Raw genomic sequence first — 25,649 nt, forward strand, 5'->3', positions numbered from 1 at the left:
TCACAGACAACGTCTTACCTACGAAATAAACGCTCCGTATAATGGACGTTTATATAGTGATTGGAACCATTTCACAATCGATTTAAATTGCCAAATGCATGTCCATGTATTTTACTATTAATATTACTATCGATTTAAATAGTTACCTATCAGTTGTGAAATGCAGGTAGTGTAATAACCTTTAATAGACATCATAACGAGACAACTCGTTTTAAGCATACGTAATGCCCGTTGGAGTTAGAAACCTTGGATAGTTAGCGGCAGTAAGCGGTATTTGTGGACCTTTATCAAGAGTTTTCGGGACTCAAAATGGTGGTACGCCGTATTCGTGGACCTTTTCAAGAGTTTTCGGGACTCAAAATGGTGGTATGCCGTATTCGTGGGCCTTTTTCAAGAGTTTTCGGGACTCAAAATGGTGGTATGCCATATTCGTGGGCCTTTATCAAGAGTTTTCGGGACTCAAAATGGTGGTACGCCGTATTTGTGGACCTTTTCAAGAGTTTTCGGGACTCTAAATGGTGGTACGCCGTATTTGTGGACCTTTTCAAGAGTTTTCGGGACTCTAAATGGTGGTACGCGGTATTCGTGGGCCTCTTCAAAAGTTTTCGGGACTCAAAAGGGTTGTATGCTGTACACATAACTGATTCACAGACTTAAAATCGTAGAATAGTATTTGTCACACAGAACACAGAATGAAAATGAAGGACGGTGCACAAAACGCAACTACTTAAAATACGCGGACTCAAAATCGTTAATAATGAATTTGTTTCACAGAATTAAGGAAGAAAATGAAGGTCGGTTAAAAAAAAACGGAAACGGACGTTACACCCTCAACAATCGGAAACCATTGACTTTTGGTGGTCAGTGGGCTTGTCCCCTGTAGAAATCGATATATTGCGAAGACGTACCAACTAAACGGTTTATGATGATTTCCTGCTTTTAAAATCACCAAGGGTAATTTTGATCTATTTAATTGTATGTATGTACATTGTTGAATGTTTGAAGTGAAACAATTTTATGTTCTGTTCTGTTCCTGCTTTAAAATAGGTCATTACCGTATGGGTTCTGTAAGGGCTTACTATACGAATAAGCTCCTAACCCTATTTGTCAGTTGAACTCATAGACCCTATATCTTGGTGCGATCAAGAAAACTAGGTCTGTACGTGATAGTCGAATAGTTGGAACGCAACACAAGTTTAGCTGTTTTGAACGTAATTATAGTGTTTAGGGCTGGGGTCCTGGGTGGTTGGGGGGTGATATCGGTCCTCAGCCTCTTTTTAGATCGGGGTGGGTAGAGGTATGATAATGTTATCACATACCTCAACCACTCCCATAAATAACATGAACATGAATTATATTACATTTCTGGACCACTGACCCCGTTGTACTCGAGCGCTCGTGTGGCATTTTAATACTACTGTTTTAATAAATAAGCAAAATATTCTGCCAAAATGCAAGTGAAGTCAGGAGTTCATAGATGAAGCATAACGTTTATTTCTTCATATAGAAAATAACACTTTGTTGTTTTTGGTGCTGTATTTTGAACAAATGTAACAATAAATAGATAATAAATAAATACATAAATAAATAAGCGCGCATGTATAATTGTGCGTTTACAAATTTGTAATTATGCTGATTTTAGTTAAATACTGACAAATGATATGGCGAATTTATATTTCAACAATCTCAGCTTGACGTTTCTTTCCTTAACAATACATATTAGTAGGGATGCAAACGAATATTCGAATATTCGATCAAAAGAATGGTATTCGAACATTAAAATCGGTATTCGAATATTCGTTTATTTTTTACTTTTTTTCTAAATTTTGTTCCATCTTGAACATTTATTGAACATTTATATTTAAAGATTAAAACGCTCTAATTTACCCTCGTTTCGTCAATACACCCACGCATGTCACCAATTATCGAGGCGCGAGCATCTAGACAATACACAGTGGCGCGTCAAGTGTCAATTAAGGCCCATCATCATGGCGAAATAAACAAATAATTTTACGTGTGCCGTCCCCTGCCAATTAGCGGCAATGCAATAAATAAAGTTGAGAGGGGATTGGAACCTATTTTAAACGATGCCAATTAAGGGTTCGTCATGTCAGCAATAACACAAAATATTTCTTTTGTATGTCAATTAAACTGAGCAATGTAGCTAAAATCGCACTGAATATAATGCGTCATTTGATAATGTTAATACATGTAATTACATACAGTAAATCGAAATTGATCGTGTGGTTAATAAAAAGCTGAGTACGTCAAAATGATAAAACCTCCTGCATTACCGAACAGTTTCAAATTTTGACCCCAAAGATTTCATGACGAAATTACTCTTTCGATGTCGTGTCTTCATGAAGCTTGCAATCCTTAAAAGAGGCCAAAAACACACTACTTTTTTTTTCGTTTTTTTTTTTTTTTTTTTTTTTGCTGCATTCCGGTGACCAAATGTCCTTTTCACACTGACAACCGTGGGAACATATATTGGGGTTTCCTCCTCGAATATATACTTTAAAACGTATTCCTTTTCACAACTGTTTTGTGGGAAAACACTTTTGTTTTGTTATGAATGCAATTCCAGAAAACTCCATTAAAACGTGTTCCTGTTATCAGCTCCTATGAGGTAAAATGTTGACATCACGAAAGTTTAGTCTGTTTCTAAAAATAGTTGACAGTGTTCACATGTTGTCAAGAATTCGAAGTTGACGCATGGAAATGCGCGGGAAACTGTAGCGGGCAGACGGCCATGTGTTGATCAAGCGTCTGGCGGAGTTCGTCCCTTTCCTTTCGTACCTGCGCCAGTTCGTACCTTAACTCCGTCTGAATGCTTTGTAGGCGATGACACTCCTAAAACACATGAAAATGATAACGATGTAAGGTTTATACATAAACATATTGATGTGTATATATATTTTTATATAATGGACATTTAATGTCTAAAATGTTACAATAATAAAATAAATCACCAACATATCCTTGATTTTATGTGATTAATCTTGTTAAAACAAATAAATATTTTTTATTTACTTTTTTTACTTATAAATATTTAGTTCCATTTTAAGGACGGAACGAGATATACAAAAACTGTTGACACAATTAACAAGCAATCGATAAAAACATAATGCAATATTATCAAGTTTCTCTCATTAACACGCTTTTGCTGATAGGCAGACAATGACAAATAAATGGACACACCACACCTTTGATTTAATTTACTGTTTTGTTTTGTATTTCCTAATGTGAACAATTCGCTTCAACGAGATTTTCAAAAAATACAACATGCCTTCATGGTTTTCTTTTGAAAGCATTCCAAAATATCGAAAAAATGAATGTGTTTTTTTTCAAAATCTGGTTAATTGTCCTGTAAAGATACTATTCAATTTAGATAATGTTGCTGCTTGAATATCTGTGTTGTTAAAGCTCTTCTGCTGCATCAAACACAAAGCTCTTCTGCTGCATCAAACACAAAGCTCCTCTACTGCATCAAACACACACATTTAACCCTGTGATCGTAAGTTTAAAAAGCAATATCACGAAACAAAATTAAAAGTATTTTACAAAGCCAAGATTGTTGCAAGTAATACCAAATAGATATTAATACTATTGTTTAATTTTTTTTCAAATTTACCTTCTGCAAAGTGTGGGCTCTGTCTTTTTGTTTGTCCCGGAAGCGGCGCGCGGCCATTCTATTCTGCACGCGCCGTTTTTCCACACGCTCTTCCTCTTCCGGTGTAAGCTGTAACAAAATCCGGGTTAATTTAAGAGAAGGCATTTTATTGGGGAATAAATTTAATCCTTTAAGATGTTTATGTCCAATTTGCCGCTTCCTCCATTAAAGATACTTCAAATTGTTTACACATTAGCTTATTAATACCAAACAACATGACAAATCGATCAATATTATTACCATCCTAACTTGATTCCAAATACGTTTTGAGCGTCTTCGCTTCCAAGAACCCTTGCAAAAAGATTGATAAAATTCCCAACCGGAAACTTCTGTCAAACGGTATTTAAAATAGAACATGGGAAATAGCGAACTTTCTTTATGTATTGTTTGTCACACGTATAAATGAGAATGTACACTATTAGTCAAACTAGTTGTACGTCAAGAGATTTTGTTTTGTTTTTGATTGTCAAAGATTTTTGATATGTTGAAACAATAATTGAATCGCAAATTATTAATTAATGGTTGCGGTAAATTTTGCTTAAAATAACGTTGAATTACGTACCACATCTTCCGGTGGAGGGCTAAATTCCACTTTCAATTCCTGCTTTCCCTCTTTTAACCGTTTTGTCTGAATGGAATATTTCAGTTCCTCTTTTATAAACGGCGTCAACCCGTTTTCTAGAAGCTGGCGTCGCGAGACGTCATTTACGTCATCACTGTCGGAATCTGACACAATGATGTCAGAGGAAAAACTTGAATTTGTATATCCATATGCGCCAATAGAATCTAAATGTGAGTATTTCCCGACACTTTTCACAGACCTTACATCAGATCTAATGTCACTTGCGTTTATTGTGCTACAATGTCCAACATTCACTTTCGTTGAATAGTCAATAAATCCATCATAATTGTCAAATAAGCAGCTAACAACGGTTGGTACCACTGACGGAACAACTTGCGCGTGTTTATTGTCCTCCATAGTAACGTAAACGTTTATTTTTGAATTCTGCCGTTTATATTGCATTGTTGACCTGGAAAAATCAGAAATTCGTTCAAACGAAATGCGCCTTCTTTGAAAATGTAGATTTTTCAAAAATAAGACGTACACCTATCTATTTCATTTGCTATTTTTATAAATTATTATTATTATTATTATTATTATTATTATAATTATAAAATAAAATCATATGTGTACATATATTTGTGTGTTCTCGTTATAACATAACAGACATCTGTATCTCGTTCTAATTAATCATGTGTATCGGTTTATAAACATGGGATATCCAGTATTTATTGAATTAGTAACCCCAGCGTGTTATGTGTCAGTAATTTGTATTTTTTGATAATTTAGTGAATTATTTAACCATCTTTACAATTGTAAAACGCTACGTACCATTAACGTTGATGAAATGAAGCGAACTTATTTCACAATCTATTTAAATAGAATTTAAATGTACCCAGCGGATGATTGTGAAATAAGTTATTTATAGCTGTTATGTAATAATTATTGATACATAGCCAATTTACAAGCGACAACTAGATTCCAACACGGACCTATAAACCACGTCTGTGGTTCCAACAAACGTATTTTTGACGTATTAAACGTATTTGAACGGATATTACATATCTGATTTTCCGATAAGACAAACAAATGACAATAATTATAAAAACAAAATAATGTATCAAATATATGCAGGCCCGTAGCTGTCGATGGGGAAGTGTATCAAAGGGAAATAAGTCGATTTCTTCTATATATGTGTTCCATCAATAGTTGCATCCCGTACTACTTAATTGATGAAACTATTTCATTCGTAAGCGGGTAACTTGAAACGAAAACATGGCCGACTACATAGATCCGTCGTTGTGACATTGTTCATTATTTCATATAACTAAGATTATTACTGAAGTTATTCAAATAGGTTTGATATTGAGGTTAATCCCCGAGAAAGAGGCGGATGACGCATTTTAGTCAATTTAAAAACAATCAAACATATAGATTATTTGTCTAGTTAGACATTTTTGATACAAGCTTTTTAGTCGGTTGTTTTTAAGCACGGCACGCGTTTAACTGATCACTTCGCATGGAAATGTACATTTTTTTTTTATTTTGTACACGTATATAAAACCGCTTAATAGGTAAAACAACAAAACATTATTACTCATTGTTTACATCTAGTTTCAACAAATTGGCACTACAATGGAGGTCTAGGTTAGCTAGGTTGTCCGGTTAGTGATGTAGTTAGCACACTCGCTTCTCACGTTAGCAATCCTTGTTCGATTGCCAGCATGGGCGCATGTGAGTTTGGTTTGTGGTCACCTTAGTTAGACAAATGGGTTTCCTCCGTTACTCCGGTTTCCCACACAGCACAAGACCACACTCTCGCACAAGAGTGATTAATATAACGTTGTAATAACTTGTTTCAAATTCGTTGTAAAATAAGTAAATTTAAACAACTCACTCCCACAAGAACACAACATGTATTAAATCCTCCGCTCGTGCAGCATTTAATTCAGCTGTACTCATAAATGAGCAAAATATTCCACCCAAACAAAGTGGAAATAGGACTTAAAATATCAGATAGCAAATGTTGATCGTTTATATAAAAAATAACACTTTTATTTTGAAAAAGAGCAACAATAAATTAATAAGCGCGCATGTATATATATGTGCGTTAACAAAGTAGAAATAATGCCGATTTTAAATATTAACAAATGATATGGCGAATATATCTGTGCATTAACAAAGTAGAAATAATGCCGATTTAAATATTAACAAATGATATGGCGAATATATCTGTGCATTATCAAAGTAGAAATAATGCCGATTTTAAATATTAACAAATGATATGGCGAATATATCTGTGCGTTAACAAAGTAGAAATAATGCCGATTTTAAATATTAACAAATGATATGGCGAATATATCTGTGCATTATCAAAGTAGAAATAATGCCGATTTTAAATATTAACAAATGATATGGCGAATATATCTTTGCATTAACAAAGTAGAAATAATGCCGATTTTAAATATTAACAAATGATATGGCGAAAATATCTGTGCATTAACAAAGTAGAAATAATGCCGATTTTAAATATTAACAAATGATATGGCGAATCTATCTGTGCATTTACAAAGAAGAAATAATGCCGATTTTAAATATTATCAAATGATATGGCGAATATATATTTCAACATTCTCACCATGCCGTTTCTTTCCTTAACAAGACATAGTTATTTGATTCAATATGTAAATTTGGAAATAAATTTGACTAAGTTAATTACTAAATGAATTTCTCATGTATTCACAAAAAATGATAAATGCTCCTGTATATTTTAGTTTCAAAACGTTTCAAAATGTTGATTTCCTATTTCACAACCATAACATATAGGTAAGGTAGGTCGTCGGAATATAAATAACTATTTTTGTTTTATTCATTTGAAGTAGAGTGTGTCTGAATATCCTTTTCTCACTGAAAACCGTCGCCATTTTGTCTACGCGTCTTTCCTGAATACTAGTGTCTCAATAGAGGAGAAAAAAGGTAAAACACAGGTGACTAGCAAAAGAAATTATGGTCGGTATGTCGGGACATCGAAAACAAGAATTTTTTGTAACGCCATAAATGCAATTTCAGGGAAAACCGTGATGACGTGTTGCTGTCATTAGATGCTTCGAGGTAAAATGTTGACATCTGTTTCTAAAAATAGTTGACAGTGTTCACATGTTGTCAAGAGTTCGAAGTTGAAGCATAGAAACGCACGGGAAACTATAGCGGGCAGACGGCCATGTGTTGATCAAGCGCCTGGGGGAATTCGTCCCTTTCCTTTCGAACCTGCGCCAGTTCGTACCTCAACATCGTCTGAATGCTTTCTTGCCGATGACACTCCTGCAAACAAATTAAGATATAAGGCGAATACAAATTAATGTGTATTATTATGCAATGGGTATTTTATGTGTACATTGTTATAATTAGTATCAATTACTTCATTGACATACAATCTACTGTATGTTCGTGATTACATGTTAAAATGTATTTTGATAAAACAAATACATACATATCTATTTTTAATCTTTTTTTAATCGTTCCATTTTTCGGACGCTATAACGTAAACTATAAACTGATTTTGGTCACAATTAACAAGCAACAGAATGAATAATCATAAAGTTACTCCCATTAGCATGCCTTGTCGTGATAAGCAGACAATAGAAACTTTATCGACACGACCAGTGTGTGTATACCACGTGATAAATTGTGTCATAAATGCTACGTCGGAAGGCAATTATTTGATTTGGAAAACTACTTTAAACAATGAAAACTTCACTATTTCTTCACCATTTTAAATGAAACATAGCGCAGTCTACGCCGCTTACGTGGCCTCGCCTTCGGTCTTTTACCAGAGTTTGATTGCGAGTTTAGTTTCTTAAAACACTTCGACAAACCTTTTCACAATACGGCTGTCTGACAAAGCACTGTCAAAACATTATTTTGGAAACAGGTTTGTCGAAGTGTTTGATGAAACTAATGACCTCATCAAAATTTCGGAAATAAAACAAATGCGGGCCTCTTTAAGCGGCATAGACTGCCCTTTGTTTCATTTAAAATGGTGTCGTAAATGAAAAGTTATCTTAGATTCAAGTCTTCATTTTAAGCAAATTTTTGCCTTCCGACGTAGCATCTATGACGTTTATCGCGTGATATACACACACTGACGACAAACCTTTGATATTTGAGCACTATTTAAATTAAGGATTGATAAGGGTTTTCCCTGAATGAACGCTTCAACGTGATTTTCAACAAATACAAACACCAGTCCTATTTTCCTGGAAGCATTCCGATAATATCGAAAACTAGGCATGAAAAGGTTCTTGTTCCAAACCAGCTCATTGACATGTTGATTTATGTTGCTATTTAAAATATGTTTAATGTTAAGGCTTTTCTACCGCTTAAAAAGCAAACACTTTTAGCCCTACGGTTTTGAAGTAGCAGTACTTCCAGGTCAATACGCTACTGTCAAAGCAGATGGAATGCGAAAATAAATGAACATTCTTTTATAAAGTCAATATTTTATTGTAAGTACCGGTAATACCAAAATGTATGTTTATAAATAATTAGAAAAAAAAAATAATAATTTATTGTTCATCAAATTTACCTTCTGCAAAGTGTGGGCTCTGTCTTTCTATTTGTCCCTGAAGCGGCGTGCGGCCATTCTATTCTGCACGCGCCGTTTTACCACACGCTCTTCCTCTTCCGGTGTAAGCTGTAACAACATCCGGGTTAGTAAAAGAGAATGCATTTGTATTGGGTATAAATTAAACGTTTTTAATTCTATTACAAGTTTACATCGAAATTTCCGCTTACTCTATGAAAGATAGTAGTTCAAATTGTTTACATTTTGCTTATAAATCTGAAGAACTTATTTTACATTTTAATGTTTGTTTAAAGAAGTCGAAGCATTTCAACTTGATTTCAAATACTTTATGATTTTCCACGTTTCTACGCGGAACCCTTGTTAAAATATTGAAAAAATACCAATCCGGAAACGACTGACATACGGAATTCACATATTAAGACTAGAAAATGGGAAATATCGAATTTTTCGTTTTGTATTTGTTGTCATAATTATGTATAGATGAATTGTATAATATAGATCAAAACTGTTCGTAAGTCGACAGTTGATGTGTTGCGTTTTGGGGTTTTAAAATAAAGATTGTTGATACTGCAAAATTCTCAAAAAAAAATAGATTCCAAAACATAACGTCTAATTAGAGACTATGTAAAATATCTGAATCGCAAAAATATGAACTCATGGTGGTCAATTAATTTTGCTCCATTTGACAGAAATACCACTCGGAACTCCTCTGCTATTTCCCATTGAAAACAACCTCGGATGTATACCAGTATATGTAGCATTAGAAGTAGTATATTTTTATATTTTTAAATAATAGTTTTAATTAAGTGTAACCTGTTTTAACGTGCATTTTGTTTTACTAAGTTTAAATTGAATGTCAGTGAAGTGTATAATTGCATAAATAATTAAAATTCCCCATAGTAAAGTCCTTCGGATTAACTTCAACCGTGAAATCACTACGCGAACAACTCCAGCGTATATAGTTAAATGTAAAGAATTCTGACATTATAAAGCGGCCATATACATCCGAGGTTGTTTTCGACGGAAAATTGCTGAGGTGTTCCGAAAGACACAAATGCATACCACATCTTCCGGTGGAGAGCTAAATTCCACTTTCAATTCCTGCTTTCCTTCCTTTAGCCGTTTTGTCTGAATGGAATATTTCAGTTCCTCTTTTATTAACGGCGTCAATCCGTTTTCTTGAAGCTGGCGTCGCGAGACGTCATCAACGTCCTCACTGTTCGAATCTGACAAAATGACGTCAGAAGTATAACTTGTATTTGTATATCCACATGCACCGTTATAATTGAAGTATTTTCCGTCACTTTTCACAGAACTTTCGTCAGATCTGATGTCAATTGCGTTTATTGTGCTGCTATGTCCAACATTATCTGACGTTGAATAATCAGTATTTTCATCTGACTCCGAATTATCAAATAATCCACTAACAACGGTGGGTACCACTGACGGAACAACCTGCGTTTGCTGTTCTTCCATTGTAACGTAAACGTTTATTTTGGAATTCTGCTGTTTGTACTGCATCGTTGAGCTGTAAGAAAAGCTGTAAAATTAGACATAAGCAATTGTTTTTCTAAATATCAAAATATAACTGTAAGAAATTTTAACATTATACGGCAATGAATTAATTCCTCCCGCTATTTATAATTCACCTTGTATGATAAGGCCAGCCAGCCAACACAGGCGGTCAGTTTATCTCTAGCAGTCAGAGCTGTACCATGCTCACCAATATCATATGTATCAATAATAAATAGTTAGAACACATGCAGTCGTTCTTCATAACATAACATGGTGTCAGAAAAGAACTCATCGCTCATATAGTATTAAATGTGGAATATTGGATCGTTAATTAATAGATTAAGCATCTAATAAACTGTTCACTGTGAGAATGGAGTTAAGTGGTGTTCCAACACTGTGCATGGATTGGAATAGCTCAAATCTTCCGGAAGCTTGGAAGAAGTTCACAGAGCACTGTGAGCTTATATTTAAGGGTCCACTTAAAGGGAAGGATGAGGATGTACACATCACCTATTTGCAACTTTGGATGGGTGAAAAGGGTCGGGACATGTACAAAACACTAGAACTGTCAGCGTCCGACAGAGAACATTTGTCAGCAATTTGTGAAGCGATTACAAAACACTTACAGCCGACGATCAACCCCGTTTTTGCACGGTATCGTTTCAACAATATGACACAGGGAGAACTTTCTTTCGAAGAATTCTTGACCAAATTGAGAGTAATGGTGAAGGATTGCAATTATAAGGACAGTGAAGACATGATCAGGGATAGGATTGTGTTTGGAATAGTATCACAAAAAATCCGAGAAAAACTCATTAATATGGGAGAAAATTTGACCTTGAGCAAGGCTATTCAAATATGTCAAAGCTTTGAATATGCTCAAGCACAACTGCGCGAAATGCAGGCACCATCGCAAGGAGCAGCCGTTAATGTGGTTCGTTCAAGAAGGGTTACTGGTCATAACACCTCAGGCCAGCCTGGACACAATTCCTCAGGCCAGTGGGAGCAGAGAAGACAACAGCGCGTCACTTTGGGAGAAGACGTTACCCGGACTTGCCAAAATTGTGGGCGGAAACACCAACAACAACACCAGTGTCCCGCAAAGGGAAAACAATGTCACAAATGTCAAAAATGGAACCATTTTGCATCAGTGTGTAGAAGTGTTAATGAAGTTATTGACAATGACAATTCTTGTACTCATGATTTCAAGGATTTAGTGATTGACAATGTGGAGTCCACTGTTAGGAATGGGCAGGTGTTTGCAGAGTTCAAGGTAGGTCCTTCCAATTTGTCCGTACAGTTCAAGATTGATACTGGTAGCCAAGTGAATATATTGCCATACAAAACCTTTAGAGACATAGGCATAAAGTCAGTTCTAGAAGCTTCACATTCAAAGCTTTCAGCCTATGACGAAAGCACGTTAAATGTAAAGGGATGCATTACTTTAAGGTGTAATCATCCTGGAACTGGCCAAACAAAGGATGTTTACTTTCATGTAGTTGACACACATTCAAGTCCTTTGCTAAGTCTCTAATCATCCCTTGACTTTGAACTCATAAATCTCACATACACAGTTATGTCAGATTCCCAGGACAACCCCCTCACTAAGGACATGGTATTAAAGGAATACAAGGAAGTGTTTGATGGCATTGGTCTGCTAGCCGGTGAATGTAAGATTCACATTGATCCCACTGTCCAGCCTGTGGTGCATCCCCCAAGAAAGGTCCCTATAGCAGTACAAGAAAAAGTCAAGGATGAGTTACTCCGCATTGAGTCATTAGGTGTCATCGAAAAGGTCAATGAACCCACTGACTGGGTTAGTTCAATGGTCGTTGCCGAAAAAGCCAATGGCAAAATTCGTATATGTCTGGATCCGCGTGACTTGAATAAGGCCATTCAACGTCCACATTACCCTTTAAGAACTCTGGATGATATATTGCCTCAGCTTTCAGGCGCAAAGTACTTCACAAAGCTTGATGCTAGGAGTGGTTATTGGGCATTGAAACTTGAGAGAGAGTCATCGTTCCTTGCATGTTTTAACACCTTATATGGAAGGTACCGATATGTCCGAGTTCCCTTTGGTCTGAAGTCAAGCGGTGATCTTTTTGTGCAAAAGATTGATGCTTGTCTTGAAGGTCTAAGTGGCGTAGCTGTCATCGTGGATGACATACTAGTGTATGGGTCATCTAGAGAGGAACATGACTCCAATCTTAGAGCAGTCCTAAAGAGGTCTCATGATGAAGGAATTCGTTTTAACGAAACCAAACTCGAGGTCGGGGTATCAGAAGTAGACTACTTTGGTCACCTTCTCACATCAGATGGTTTGAAAAAATCAACCTCAAAGACAGAGGCTATACAGAAAATGAAGCCACCCAAAAATAAATCAGAACTTGAAACCGTATTAGGTATGATAAACTATCTGTCTAGATTTGCCCCAAACTTGGCAGATGTAACAGCCCCTCTGAGACAATTACTGTCTAAAGAAGTTGAATTCTGTTGGGAAACTGCACAAAGTGATGCATTTGACAAAATGAAACAAATCATCACAGACCCGAATCAGGTTTTATCCTATTATGACAAAAGCAAGCCATTAACATTTCAAGTTGATGCCTTCAAGTTTGGTCTCGGAGCAACAATAATGCAAGACGGGAAGCCACTTGCATATGCATCAAAATCACTCACACAAACTGAGGTCAATTACGCACAAATTGAGAAGGAAATGTTTGCTATTTTGTTCGGCTGCAAGCGGTTCCACCATTTTGTTTATGGTCACAAAGTCAACGTGCAAACTGATCATTTGCCGTTAGTTTCTATTTTCAAAAAATCAATAAACACAGCTCCTGCACGATTGCAGAGTATGCTACTACAGCTACAGAAATATGATCTTGTCATCAAACATTATCCATCCAAACAAGTACCAGTTGCAGACACACTGAGCAGGAACTTTCTAAATGAAACGTTCCCTGAATTGTCACAAGGCATGGACATGCAGGTACATATGGTTATCTCTCATTTACCTGTATCTGACAGAAAATTGAATGAATTGAAGGACAAAACAAGTCAAGATGAGACTTCAGTATTGTTGAAACAGACTATACTTCAAGGTTGGCCAACCTCTAGAAAAATGTGTCCGTCCCAGATATTGCCCTGCCCTTCTGGAATTTCCGTGATGAGTTAACTTCTATTGATGGGTTAGTCATGAAAGGAAATAAAATAATCATTCCCAAATCAATGCAGTCTCAGATGCTTGAACTCATTCACACAGGTTACATGGGAGTTGAGAAATGTCTCAGAAGGGCCCGGGTGTTATGTTTTGGCCAGGAATATCGGCTGATATTACCAATCTCGTGTTAAAATGCAACACATCTATAAAACACAGAAACTCAAACCCAAAAGAGCCATTAATTCCCCTTGAGATTCCTGATTATCCATGGCAAATTATAGGCACTGATCTATTCACCTGGGAAAACAGGAACTATCTTCTGATAGTGGATTACTATAGCAGGTATTTTGAGGTCAAGGAATTGCCCAATATGAAAAGCACCACGGTCATAAACAGAATGAAAGGCATAATGGCCAGATGGGGAATTAGTGAGAAGGTTATATCTGATGGTGGTCCCTGTTATATCTCTCAGGAGTTCGCTGATTTTGCAAAAGAATGGGATTTCAATCACCAGACAATTAGTCCCTATCACAGTCAATCAAACGGTCTAGCTGAGAAATATGTGTCAGTTTGTAAGAAACTCCTTACAAAGGCTAAGGACGCTGGGCGTGATCCTTTTATTGGCATATTAGAATACCGGACCACCCCTCTTGAGTCAGGGTATTCCCCTGCGCAGTTAAACATGGGCAGACAATTGCGCTCTATCCTCCCAACATCTAAGGAAAATCTGATGCCCAAGGTGATATCTCCTAATTTAGACAGGCAGGGTATTCAAGGTAGCAAACAGAAGGGGAAGAAATATTATGACAGACAAGCAAGGTCACTAGAGCCCTTAACATATGGAGAAAATACAATGATCCAACAATTAAATAAAACTTGGAGACCAGCCACTGTAGTTGACAAGTTAAATGAAAGATCATACACTGTTCAGTGCCCAGATGGGTCTATGTACACACGAAATAGGCGGGATCTATTAAAGACCAATGAGCCCTGCCATGGTCAATTTGCAGAGCCAGAAATACAGGAAATGCCTTTAGGTCAAACACCTACCCAGTCTGACATCAAAGATTCGGAAAGCCCTCTAATTGGCAGTACTTCCTCTCCATGTATCAATCACAATCTGTACGTGACCAGGTCAGGAAGAGCCGTAAAACCAAAAGTAATTGAATCCATGTGATGTTCATTTCGCTTGTAAACTGATTGAATCACTTATCTAAATTAGTTGTTTAATGTTTAAATTAGTCTGACAACCTTTAATAAATTTCCGATGAAATTCAAATCCTGCTATTATAACCCTAACATTGAATAACTCCTTCTCTTTTCCTCTATAAATAAATATAAATAATTTGATATCAAATCACATTTATATTTATTGATAATATCTTTTGTTTGTAAAGAAGGGAGATGTAACATTATACGGCAATGAATTAATTCCTCCCGCTATTTATAGTTCACCTTGTATGATAAGGCCAGCCAGCCAACACAGGCGGTCAGTTTATCTCTAGCAGTCAGAGCTGTACCATGCTCACCAATATCATATGTATCAATAATAAATAGTTAGAACACATGCAGTCGTTCTTCATAACATGAAATGAGTGGCAACCGGAACGTTTTATTATAATAAAAATTATTATTATTATTAATATTATTATTATTATTATTATTATAGAATATTTCAGAACCTATATGAGAAATGACTGATGTAAAACTATTTTACTGGGTTCCCAATTTATATTTCATCATATGCTTGGTAAAATGATCCCCATTCATTTTATTAATGAGAACGTGACTATGAGATTAACTTAATTATGTGATTAATTTGAACGTGCTTCTAAGACTGTTTATTATTCAAGCAGTGGCGCTAAAGGTGCACCCATCAGTTTCATAGTAAACATGGATTCGTCCAATTGAAGTATTTCTGATACAAACTCAATGCCGAAACATGAAATAGCGCACACATATTTAGTTCGCAATTCAATTGTTGCTGCACATTCGCTGACTAGGTGAACAATTTTGTCCGTGGTTTGGATATTACAGATTTGACAAAGTGTTAGAGAGTCAAGTCGACAGCTGCGACACCATTGTTTTGCAACCTCGTGCATAATGTTTCTCTGAGCAGCACGACAACACGTCCTGTACACAATTGACGGAGCGATAGTTGGTTGTAAAATTCTGAAGCGAGCAAAGTCAGAGTCTGTCATAATTCTGTATCTCCACATTTCAGTCTCGTATCTATACACTAATTGCTTGACAGTTCTTTTCCATACATACTTACTCGGCAATGTTGTCGGATCTACTAAAACATTGTTAATAACAGAATGGAGATCGTATTTACAGAGTGTGTTACAAATATCTGGAATAAAACCATACTTTATGGAAGTGTTACAAGATATGAATGACAAATATCTGCGTATAAAAATATTTCGACATGTACTTTTACAATCAAGGCTTAATATCTTGTGTAAAAACACAAGTTTCCTAATAATCACATCGCAGGTAAGCTTTTGCAGTCCAACCATTGCTTCACACATATCTGATCTTGTCGAAATATGAAAACCCTGTATTTTTTTAACAATGAAATGCTGAAATTTGTCAATAGTATACATGTTATGCGCAGTAAGGTTCCACCATAATTCGCAACCATAAAGAGCTATAGGCTTGATTATTTTCTTTTAAAGATCGGCGCTTACCAAAGGGTTCACTCCGAAAGGGTGGACACCCTGTGCAGCCATAGAAAAAAATGCATTTTTAGCCTTTTGCAGTCTTTCCTGAATTCTTAACGAAAACTTTAAATTCGAATCCTGTCTAATTCCTAAGTGGTTTACATTGTCTGCTTGATCTATACATATGTCTCCATAAAGGATTCCTACAACTGGTATCGTCCTTTTACTTGTAAAGGCCACAACGCTTGATTTGGCTACGCTTATATCCATTTTCCAGTCTTTGCAATAAAAGTACACAATGTCTATTAACTTCTGGAGGTAAAGGGGGGTAACTGCAATCAGTGCTATATCGTCTGCGAATGATGGGTTACCTGCCTTGACTGACATGACACTGCTTCCGTAGTTACTGTTCTCGAGTGTGACGAGTAGTTCATTGATGTATACTAAATAGAAAAAAGTTGACAAAACTCCTCCCTGCCGAACTGAGCGTTTAACGTTAATGGCCTTTGATGTACTCCCGTTTGTGCGAACTACGCATTTAAGACTGCTGTATGATTGTATTATTAAGCGCAAGAGTTTTCCACATATTCCCAACTGTCCAAGTTTGTAAAATAGACCACCGTGCCACACCGAATCGAACGCAGCTTTCTGGTCGAGACAAGCGGTGTATGCATTACTGCCACTCTCAATCTGTGTATAAACTGTTTCCTGGAGGTTGAATGCAGTTGTAATGCAGCTAAGTCCTTTCTGGAAGCCTTGTTGCTGTGCCGACGGGAATGGTAAATTAGAGGTGGTCACATGGTTGTTAATTCTTGTCAGCAGTATCCGTTCAAATATTTTACAGGTACACGGAAGTAACGAGACAGGTCTATAGCTGTTAGGATCGCTTTTAGTTTTACCCTTTCCTTTGTATATGGGAATAATTATGCTAGATTTCCATATATCTGGGACTTTCTCGTTACGTAACACAGAGTTAAAAAGCTTGATAAGCGCATCTCGAATAATCATGCCACCATGTATAATGTGTTCGTTGAGAACATTGTCTATTCCTGGCGATTTCTGTTTCTTAAGAGTATGTATAACGTGGTCTATTTCCTTGATTTCAATGTTTGCTAACAAGTTTGGGTTGTTTAAATTATCATTTGCGGCAAATATATTTACGCAGTTTAGTGTTTCAATATCGTTTGATGAAAGCGGGTATTCCTGATCAAATACACTTTTGAAGTAATCCTGGAAGCCGTCTACCACTTTATCGTCACTGTTCTTGGTGCCATCAATAATTAAATCACTGCAAATATCAGGACGCTTCCCACTTTTACGCTTTAGTGTTTTCCAAAATAACTTGTAGTCAAGTTCAGCGGTTTTGTTAAGCTCATCAAAGTAATTATTTTCGCTCTCATCTTGCTTTTTCCTTTGTATGTTTCGAAAGTTTGCTTTGGCCTGTTTGTACTGTCGGTATGACACATGGTCATTCCCCCTTGGGCGCCCTGCCGCCATCCACATTCTACGCAGGCGCCTCGCGATGGTATGTGCGACCTTAACCTCCTTGCACCAGTAGGGTTTAGCCCTCTTGTTAAACTTACTGACCGGCAAACGACGCGCAGCACTGTGAAGCGCTTCTGTGATCAGAGTGTTCAAAAAGTTCGGGTCGCATTTTTCACTTGCTGTTTCTAAAACACATTTAAGTTCACATTGTATAGAGTTTTGATAATTTCCAAACTGCTCGCTAGTACACTTGTGCCATGCAATGCATGGCCCCCTAATGTTTAATGTCTGCGTTTTAGGTTTAGCATGAAATGTCATGATAAGCGGAAGATGGTCTGACGTAAATATCTCTTCACGTTCAATTATCTTGAATGATTCTATATGATCTCTGAATGTTGGCTCGATAAATATATAATCCAATATAGATCTAGTTGGTACAAATGTATGAGAATTTTTCGGATTACAGGACAGTAAATTGTTTTTCCGGATGAAATGTGTGAGCTTTCGTGATTTCTGACTCCCTTTACCACCATCCTGAAGATCCTGGCCGTTGAAGTCCCCTGCGGCTATAACGCTCCCCATTTTGCCGTAGTGGCATATGAATGATTCTAAATCACTTAATACTGATTGGTAAAAATCTAAGTCGTTACACGCTGGTAGGTACGCACAGAATATATATAGAGGCGATGTGTTTAAACACTTCTATACCTATGATCCTATCACTAGAAATATTCTCAATCAACTCTATACAGTTAGCTAATGATTTTTTGTACATAATTGCTACGCCCGATTTATATAATATATAAATATATGCCAAGTTCTTAGATGTTGGCTGTTTAAGTAAGGTTTTCTTATACAATTAAAATAAAATACTTTGACTAGTTAAAGAATGATTAAGTGTCTGAGATTAAAATTCCTCTTAAAAAATGTAATATTACTGACTGTAAAACGGTATGACACTATATTTGACAAAACTTGTTCACTACTATGCAAGCTAAAAATCGAAATGAATCACAATTAATAAAATGTTCTAATTCTGCACACTTCATACCATCAATGAGATGTGATTTTACTTCAATTTCAAAAGTATTCTTATTTTTCAATTCTTTTAACTTTTGATGAAAACTGTTCAAGTGCTGGATTTCTTGATAAAAGCAAGTATTTAAACTTAAACTGTCAGTCTGTGGCACTTTAAAATTGCCAGCACTATGTATACTGTTGTAGAAATGTGCGGATGACACAACAGGTTGGCGACGTGATATATACGATACATGGTCAGTAGGTGACCCGACATGGGATATACGGGGCACAGGGAGCCATATTTGGGTTCGAGCGATAAGATTTCCTTTGATCCGTATTTCCAATATCGGGTCACCTACTAACCCCGTAACTTATAATATTCACATCGAAATTAATTTTCTACTAATTGAAATACATTCAAAATTAGAAAGTTTTATATCTACGGAAAAAGTGAGTGGCTAAAAAGCTTATTGTTTTGATCTCTTGACTTTTAATTCCCCGGGATTATAATAATTATGATTTCCGCCAATGTTGGTTGCAAATCCCGGATATGATTATAATTATGATCTCCTAGGGTTTTTAGTTTTTCTATTCTGATATGATCTCAGGAAAGGTGAACATCAAGAAAATTCAATCTGTTTCTGTGTTCACATGTTGTCAAGAGTTTCAGGTTGACGCATGGAAATAATGGAAAACTGTAGTGGGCAGATGGCCATGTGTTGATCAAACGCCTGGCGGAATTCGTCCCTTTCCTTTCGCGCCTGCGCCAGTTCGTACCTCAACTCCGTCTGAGTGCTTTGTAGTCGACTACACTCCTGAAAACATGGAAATGAGAACGATGCAAGGCGTATACATGTAAATGTTAATGTTTATTTATACGCTATGTACAATTAATGTCTTAAATCTTTCAATTATTATTAATTTAATCACCGACATATTTACCATGTATGTGTGGCACATAGGTGCCGCCTCATTTAAATAATTAAATTAGTAGGCGTGCCATTTTTCGCATTGTATCGAGTGTTACATAGATCCCACCACGTTCGTGATCATAAGTGCATTTTGTTAAAACATCGTGATTTGTTTTACAAATATTACAAACACCCCCTACTTCCTGTGGTTTTATTCTGAACGCATTCCAATAATACCAAATAGGCAAAAGATGCTTTAAAAAACGGTTCTTTGTCACATGAAGATACTTTTCTGCTTGAATAATGTTACTTCTTAAATTGCTTATTCTTTTCTTCCGCATAAAAATACACACATTTAGCCCTGCGGTCATAAGTTCAAGTAGCGTTTTCCTTGATGTTAATGACGCTACATTCAAAGCAGATGTAATAAGAAATAAAATTAACATTCTTTTATAAAAGCACTATTTTTGAAGCTATACCAAATATATGTTTAATCTAAAAATAATGAATTTTATGCTTTTCAAGTTTACCTTCTGCAAAGTGTGGTCTCTGTCTTTCTGTTTGTCCCGGAAGCGGCGCGCGGCCATTCTGTTCTGCACGCGCCGTTTTCCCCCACGCTCTTCCTCTTTCGGTGTAAGCTGTAACAACGTCCGGGTTAGTTAAAGAGAATGCATTTTTATTAGGTAGAAATGTAACGTTTTTTAGCCTTTACGAAGTTTACGTCGAATTGCGGCCTACTCTGTGAAAGTGTTCAAATTTAGCTTCTTAATTCCATGGCACACATTTTAGTTAAATGCATATATTAAAGCTGCACTCTCACAGATTGACCATTTTTACAACTTTTTTATTTTTTTGTCTTGGAAAGAGCAAAGATTTGCGTAAATATCTTCAAAACAATGATATAAGATTGCTGACAAAAATCAGGTCGTAGATTTTCATATTTCCGTTCGAAAATTAATGTTTTATGGCCTAAACCGTTACTAACGGATAAAGAAAAATGCATAAAACATCAATTTTTGAACTTAAATATAAAAATCTACGACCTGATTTTTGTCAGCAATCTTATTTGACTGGATTCAATGGATTTTCGCAAAAATTGGCTCGTTCCAAGACAGAAAAATAAATAAGTTGTCAAACGTTCCATCTGTGAGAGTGCAGCTTTAAAACGAATCGATGGATATGTTGACGTCACGCAATTAACTTTTTGTTTTCAATAAAAATGCGTTTTCTGTCTTTTGCATAAGTTTCAGGTAGGATATGTATAGCAAATAGTTGTGTTTAGCCTTTTTACACATTATTTCCCTTATACGTGCGCTTCTTGCTGTAATCTCCCTTTGTTTGACATTGCTACTGACCTAATATTTCGCATAAACAGAAAAACATGTAGGTCAAATTTCTAGCGGGAGTTTATTGACTTTAATCAAGGAATTTGGCTGAATTTATGGATAAAATGAAGGTAAGTGAATGTTTTCATATCTATACAACAGGGGAATTAACATTGTAAACCGACTTTGATACTGATAGTTTCTTATTGCTAAAATAGCAAAACAAATTTAAACCGGAAGTTTAAATGGTGGAAAATGTCAACTGTCAACACTGGTGTCCGATTTCTATTAGTTTAATCATGTAATAGACCGTCATAATTAATGAAGAAATCATGTAGCGCCAATAATCGTCAGCAAGTACCATCCCGTACGAGTTATTTGACCCTGATTTGGCTGATGAGCTTGAAATTGTTGACCAACTCTACTTTGGAAATGTTGACATTGTTGATCTTTCTGACACGGAAGTCGCAGGCAATGATTTTGTGTCCTACAATGCTGTCGACATTGAGGATGATAATGATTCTGATGATGACAATGCTGATGTGTGTAATCATCTGCAAAGTCCTTCTGCCGATGAGTGTGTTTTTGATGAGTTTGATAAATATGTCCGTGTGTGGCTGTTCCCGTCATAAAATTTCAAATGGTTGACTGTCAGCATAATTCAGAAACAACTTGTACAGTAGCGCAAAACATCAGAAGAAGTGCAGGGACAAGCTCCAACATGATTATTTTCTGTTCGGCAAAGTAGTTTGTAGAGACGCATGGCAATAAGAATAGGCAGCCAAAACATGCTTTAACAATAGAAGATATATACAAAATGTAAAACAAAAATTGATTTTGTACGGAAAGCATAATGGCGTACCACTACCTGGACGTCAGGCGAACTATCGCAAAGAAAAATATTTATTGTTGCCATCTGATAAAACAAAAGCTGATATTTATGATGAGTACAGCAAAGCAGCAGTTGAATCTGATAAGAGACAACTATCTTTGACAGAATTTAGGAAAATATGACAAGAACTGTGTCCCTACCTTCTGGTAATGAAGCCTGCCACAGATTTATGTGCTAAGTGCCGAAACATGTTTTTGAAATTTCAAAGGGAGGAAAATTAACTGAAGAGGAAAAGCAAGAAAATAAGAATCATACAATGCACATATAGAGAAAGTGAAATGTCAAAGGGACTATAACAGAAGTAATTGTGAAATGACAAAGGAGTTCTTTAATGGCCTTCCTTAAGATCACAAAGTAAGAGGTATTTTGCAGGGGTGTATAGAAACAACCTCAATACATGATAATGACCGAAAGCCAATATTTCTTTTAAAAATATGAGAAATTCACAATACTTGATTAATTTAGTATTAGTTTGTACTATAGGTCACTTACATTGTTATTTGTGTATATATATAATATCCTGTATAAGTGTGAAAAAATGTTAATTCATCAATATTGTGTTATATCTGTGTTTATAAATCTTCCAATATTTCAGGACAAGCAGAATCAGCAACTGGTGACACCATGGTGCATTACAGTTTTGATTATGCCCAGCAGGTGTTGTATCCGCACTATGCCCAACAGGTCGGAAAACTCTTCTTCAAAACACCTAGAAAATGTGGATGCTTTGGAGTCTGCTGTGAATCTTCAGGTGAGATATTTTTGTAATGTTTAACTCTGTAAATGGGCATTAGCTGCTGTTTTAATGCATTCAATTAAAAACTTTATGACATTTTTGCAGTAAAAACAGGAAAATGATGCAACAAATTTATATTGGTATAAAAAAATAAAATATAAATAATAAATTGAAAAAAAGTTAAACACCTTAAGTCCATTGTGCTACCATAATGTTAGGAAGGCAAATGATCGTATAACGTTTGATAAAAAATATAAGGTTACTTCTGGGTGAACATTTTCACTGAAATTTATCATATTAAAACAAGCAAAACATTCATTTTCTTTCAGTTGATGTTGCACAAGTGTAACTTGTTTAACCTAAGTTGTAAACAAAGCTCCCCATTGGTTAAACATATTTACTGTTACTTTATTTAGGAACTCAGATTTTGTATCTTCTGGATGAGTCTGTCGGGAAAAGTGTTGGCAAAGGGGCAAACAGTGTTGTATCCATGTTACATCATCATTTCACCCATCTGGCCTATGGGGAGAAGAGAGACAACTGCGTAGGGCAAAATAAAAACAATACCGTGATTGGGTAATTATTTATTTCATCTATTGTTTACAATATTTGATCATTGTTTTATCTCCATTATCATTTTTCTTAGTAAAGATATAACGATGATCAAGTATTGTCAAAAAGCCTGTCGGAGACTGCAGATAATCGACTGCATTATATCCGATTTGAATGTCTCCATGATAGTGTTGTTTTTTTATGTTGCATTTTTATGCTTTGAATATATTTTAAGAAAAGGACATTCTTGAACCAAGTTTTATATGCTGATAAATTTTACTTCTTTATTGATATATGGTTACAGTCCTTTAGGACTTAAATGGGAGTAACATATATATAATAAAGTATAAATTACTGATATATTTCAGATATGGTATGTGGAGGGTCATGAGAGGGCTGCACAAGGAGATAGAATTCAGCTTGATGGAGGCAGGCCACACCAAATTCAGTCCCGACTGGCACTTCGGCTTATGGAAGGTTATATGCCTTGCCTTTTTCAGTTTTTTTTCTGAGCACCTGATTAGTAATTCCGGATTCTTTGAAAATTTAATTACAATCATTATAAGTGAACACTCCCCAACATGCAATTTATTTAATTCTGGTTACATATAAATTACAACAAAACTTAGCAGAGCTTTTTAACAACAAAATTAAATGGTTTGTCATCAGCTTGTTTTTTGACAATAATTAACTGGTAACTAATTATGATAGACATATTTTAGGCTGTTTGGTTTAAACTTAATTATATACACAAGGAATGAATGCAAAATATAGACATAAATAATATATGCATATATAAAGGTTATAAGCATATATACAGTTTGAATTTATTTTTAAACCTACGTCTACTGTTTGCAGGTCAAATGGCGAGCATCGAATGGTGAAACATTGGAAGAAGTGGCGGACACTGTTCGAAAGTCATTTTGGGGTGGATACAATATTCCCCATCTTGTCAATGACCCAGCTAAGCCGGTGACCTTTTAAAATTGGACCTAATTCTTTAGGACTTTGTTCAAGCCTATTCCAGGGCTGACCAAATATCACCATTTTAGGTAAAAACACCTTCATGATCTTCAGCTTTGAAGATACAAAATCAGTTCCTGAGCTTAAAATGTTTTTGATCATTTAAGGTAATAGATGATAGAAAGTATTAGAAATTTATTTGGTTACAGTTTTTTTTAAATTGCTGTGTATTCATTATAAAAGCTACATGAATATTCATGTACCATTTATACAAACTGTGCATTTGTTCAAAATTACACTCATTACTATTTTGCGTATAAACTTGTTTTTCAGGATCACTAGTAGCCACCCAGGGACAGTGTTTGTGAGAGAATATGCTGACAATCAAGAGGTTGCCATAGAAATTACAAGACCACAAAGACAGCCTATCCCCAGCAGTGACATGCCGGAACGGATTGATATTCAGGAGCTTGATGCAAAAAGGTCTTGGTACCTGTTTGAGGAGATTGCTCCTCTTTGCAACAACAGCCCAGCATGTACCAAACCAACAGTTCCAAAACCATCCAGTGGTGTTAGGCTATAGTGTTGTGACATGTTTATACATTGATTGTAAATGTTGGACTTGTCAGATTATTGTTTAACAGTTAATTGAAGTTATAGTGACTATTTTATCTATATTTTTTATTTAAACTTCATAGATATTGTGATAGTCGTCAACTAATTATTTTAGTGAAATAAACGTGCTTCGCATTGAAGTAAAAGTTTGCCTTTTACCAAACTGATGCCCTTGTTCCGAACTTGAGAATTGATACGTTAAATAATAATTTTTATCACAAGTGCACATTTTGTTCATCATGTTTAAAATCTCCTTCATTTCTTTATTAACTAGAATATTATTGAGATGCTTGAAACACTTGTTACTTTAATGACATGCATTTTGCCCTATATATCTTAAATAATTAATGACTAGAAACTGATTTTTAATAGAAAACAACAACATTGTTTTCTTTCAATAAATTATTGTAAGAAAAAAAACATTGCCATAGCAACCATGCGTGTATTCCATTGCCACCAGAGGGTTACAATTGAAACATTTTAAGTTTAATATACTAACATATAGTTGCAGTAAAAGTTTGCCTTTCATCAAAATGTTAAATGATCAATTTCATTATAAGCACTTGTTTAAAGCTGCACTCTCACAGATTGAACGTTTTGACAACTTTTATTATTCTTTGTATATATATATAAAAACACGGGAAATACGGATTTTCGATGTGAATGTACTATACAAGTTAGAACTATTGTAAGCTGGTATTTATTGTGTTGTTTCGTAATATTTTTCAAATCCCTCAGGGAACAGAAGTTACTGAAACAATATTTAAATCAACAATAATGAATTAATGGTGGTGGTAAATTTTGCTTCAACTGACACACGAAAGTTTGTTGAAATACTCGTACATACCACATCTTCCGGTGGGTGACTAAATTGCACTTTCAATTCCTGCTTTCCCTCTTTTAACCGTTTTGTCTGAATGGAATATTTCAATTCCTCTTTTATAAACGGTGTCAACCCGTTTTCTAGAAGCTGGCGTCGCGAGACGTCA

General features: G+C 35.6%; 1 protein-coding gene and 1 pseudogene across 1 annotated transcript; one reads left to right on the plus strand and one right to left on the minus strand.

The window, feature by feature from the left end:
* Window positions 1-1,598: 1,598 nt before the first annotated feature.
* On the minus strand, window positions 1,599-10,296 carry LOC128245745 (uncharacterized; annotated as a pseudogene).
* A 10,656-nt stretch (window positions 10,297-20,952) lies between these two features.
* LOC128203463 (uncharacterized) lies at window positions 20,953-24,911 on the plus strand. Its single transcript, XM_052904889.1, has 6 exons — window positions 20,953-21,033; window positions 22,390-22,545; window positions 22,947-23,106; window positions 23,451-23,559; window positions 23,941-24,134; window positions 24,379-24,911. Exons 2-5 carry the CDS (start codon window positions 22,419-22,421, stop codon window positions 24,064-24,066), a joined length of 522 nt encoding a protein of 173 aa, XP_052760849.1. The 5' UTR covers window positions 20,953-21,033; window positions 22,390-22,418; the 3' UTR covers window positions 24,067-24,134; window positions 24,379-24,911.
* The last annotated feature ends 738 nt before the right edge of the window (window positions 24,912-25,649 follow it).

The sequence above is a fragment of the Mya arenaria genome, chromosome 9 (genome assembly GCF_026914265.1).
Source record: "Mya arenaria isolate MELC-2E11 chromosome 9, ASM2691426v1".
Classification (NCBI taxonomy): domain Eukaryota; kingdom Metazoa; phylum Mollusca; class Bivalvia; order Myida; family Myidae; genus Mya; species Mya arenaria.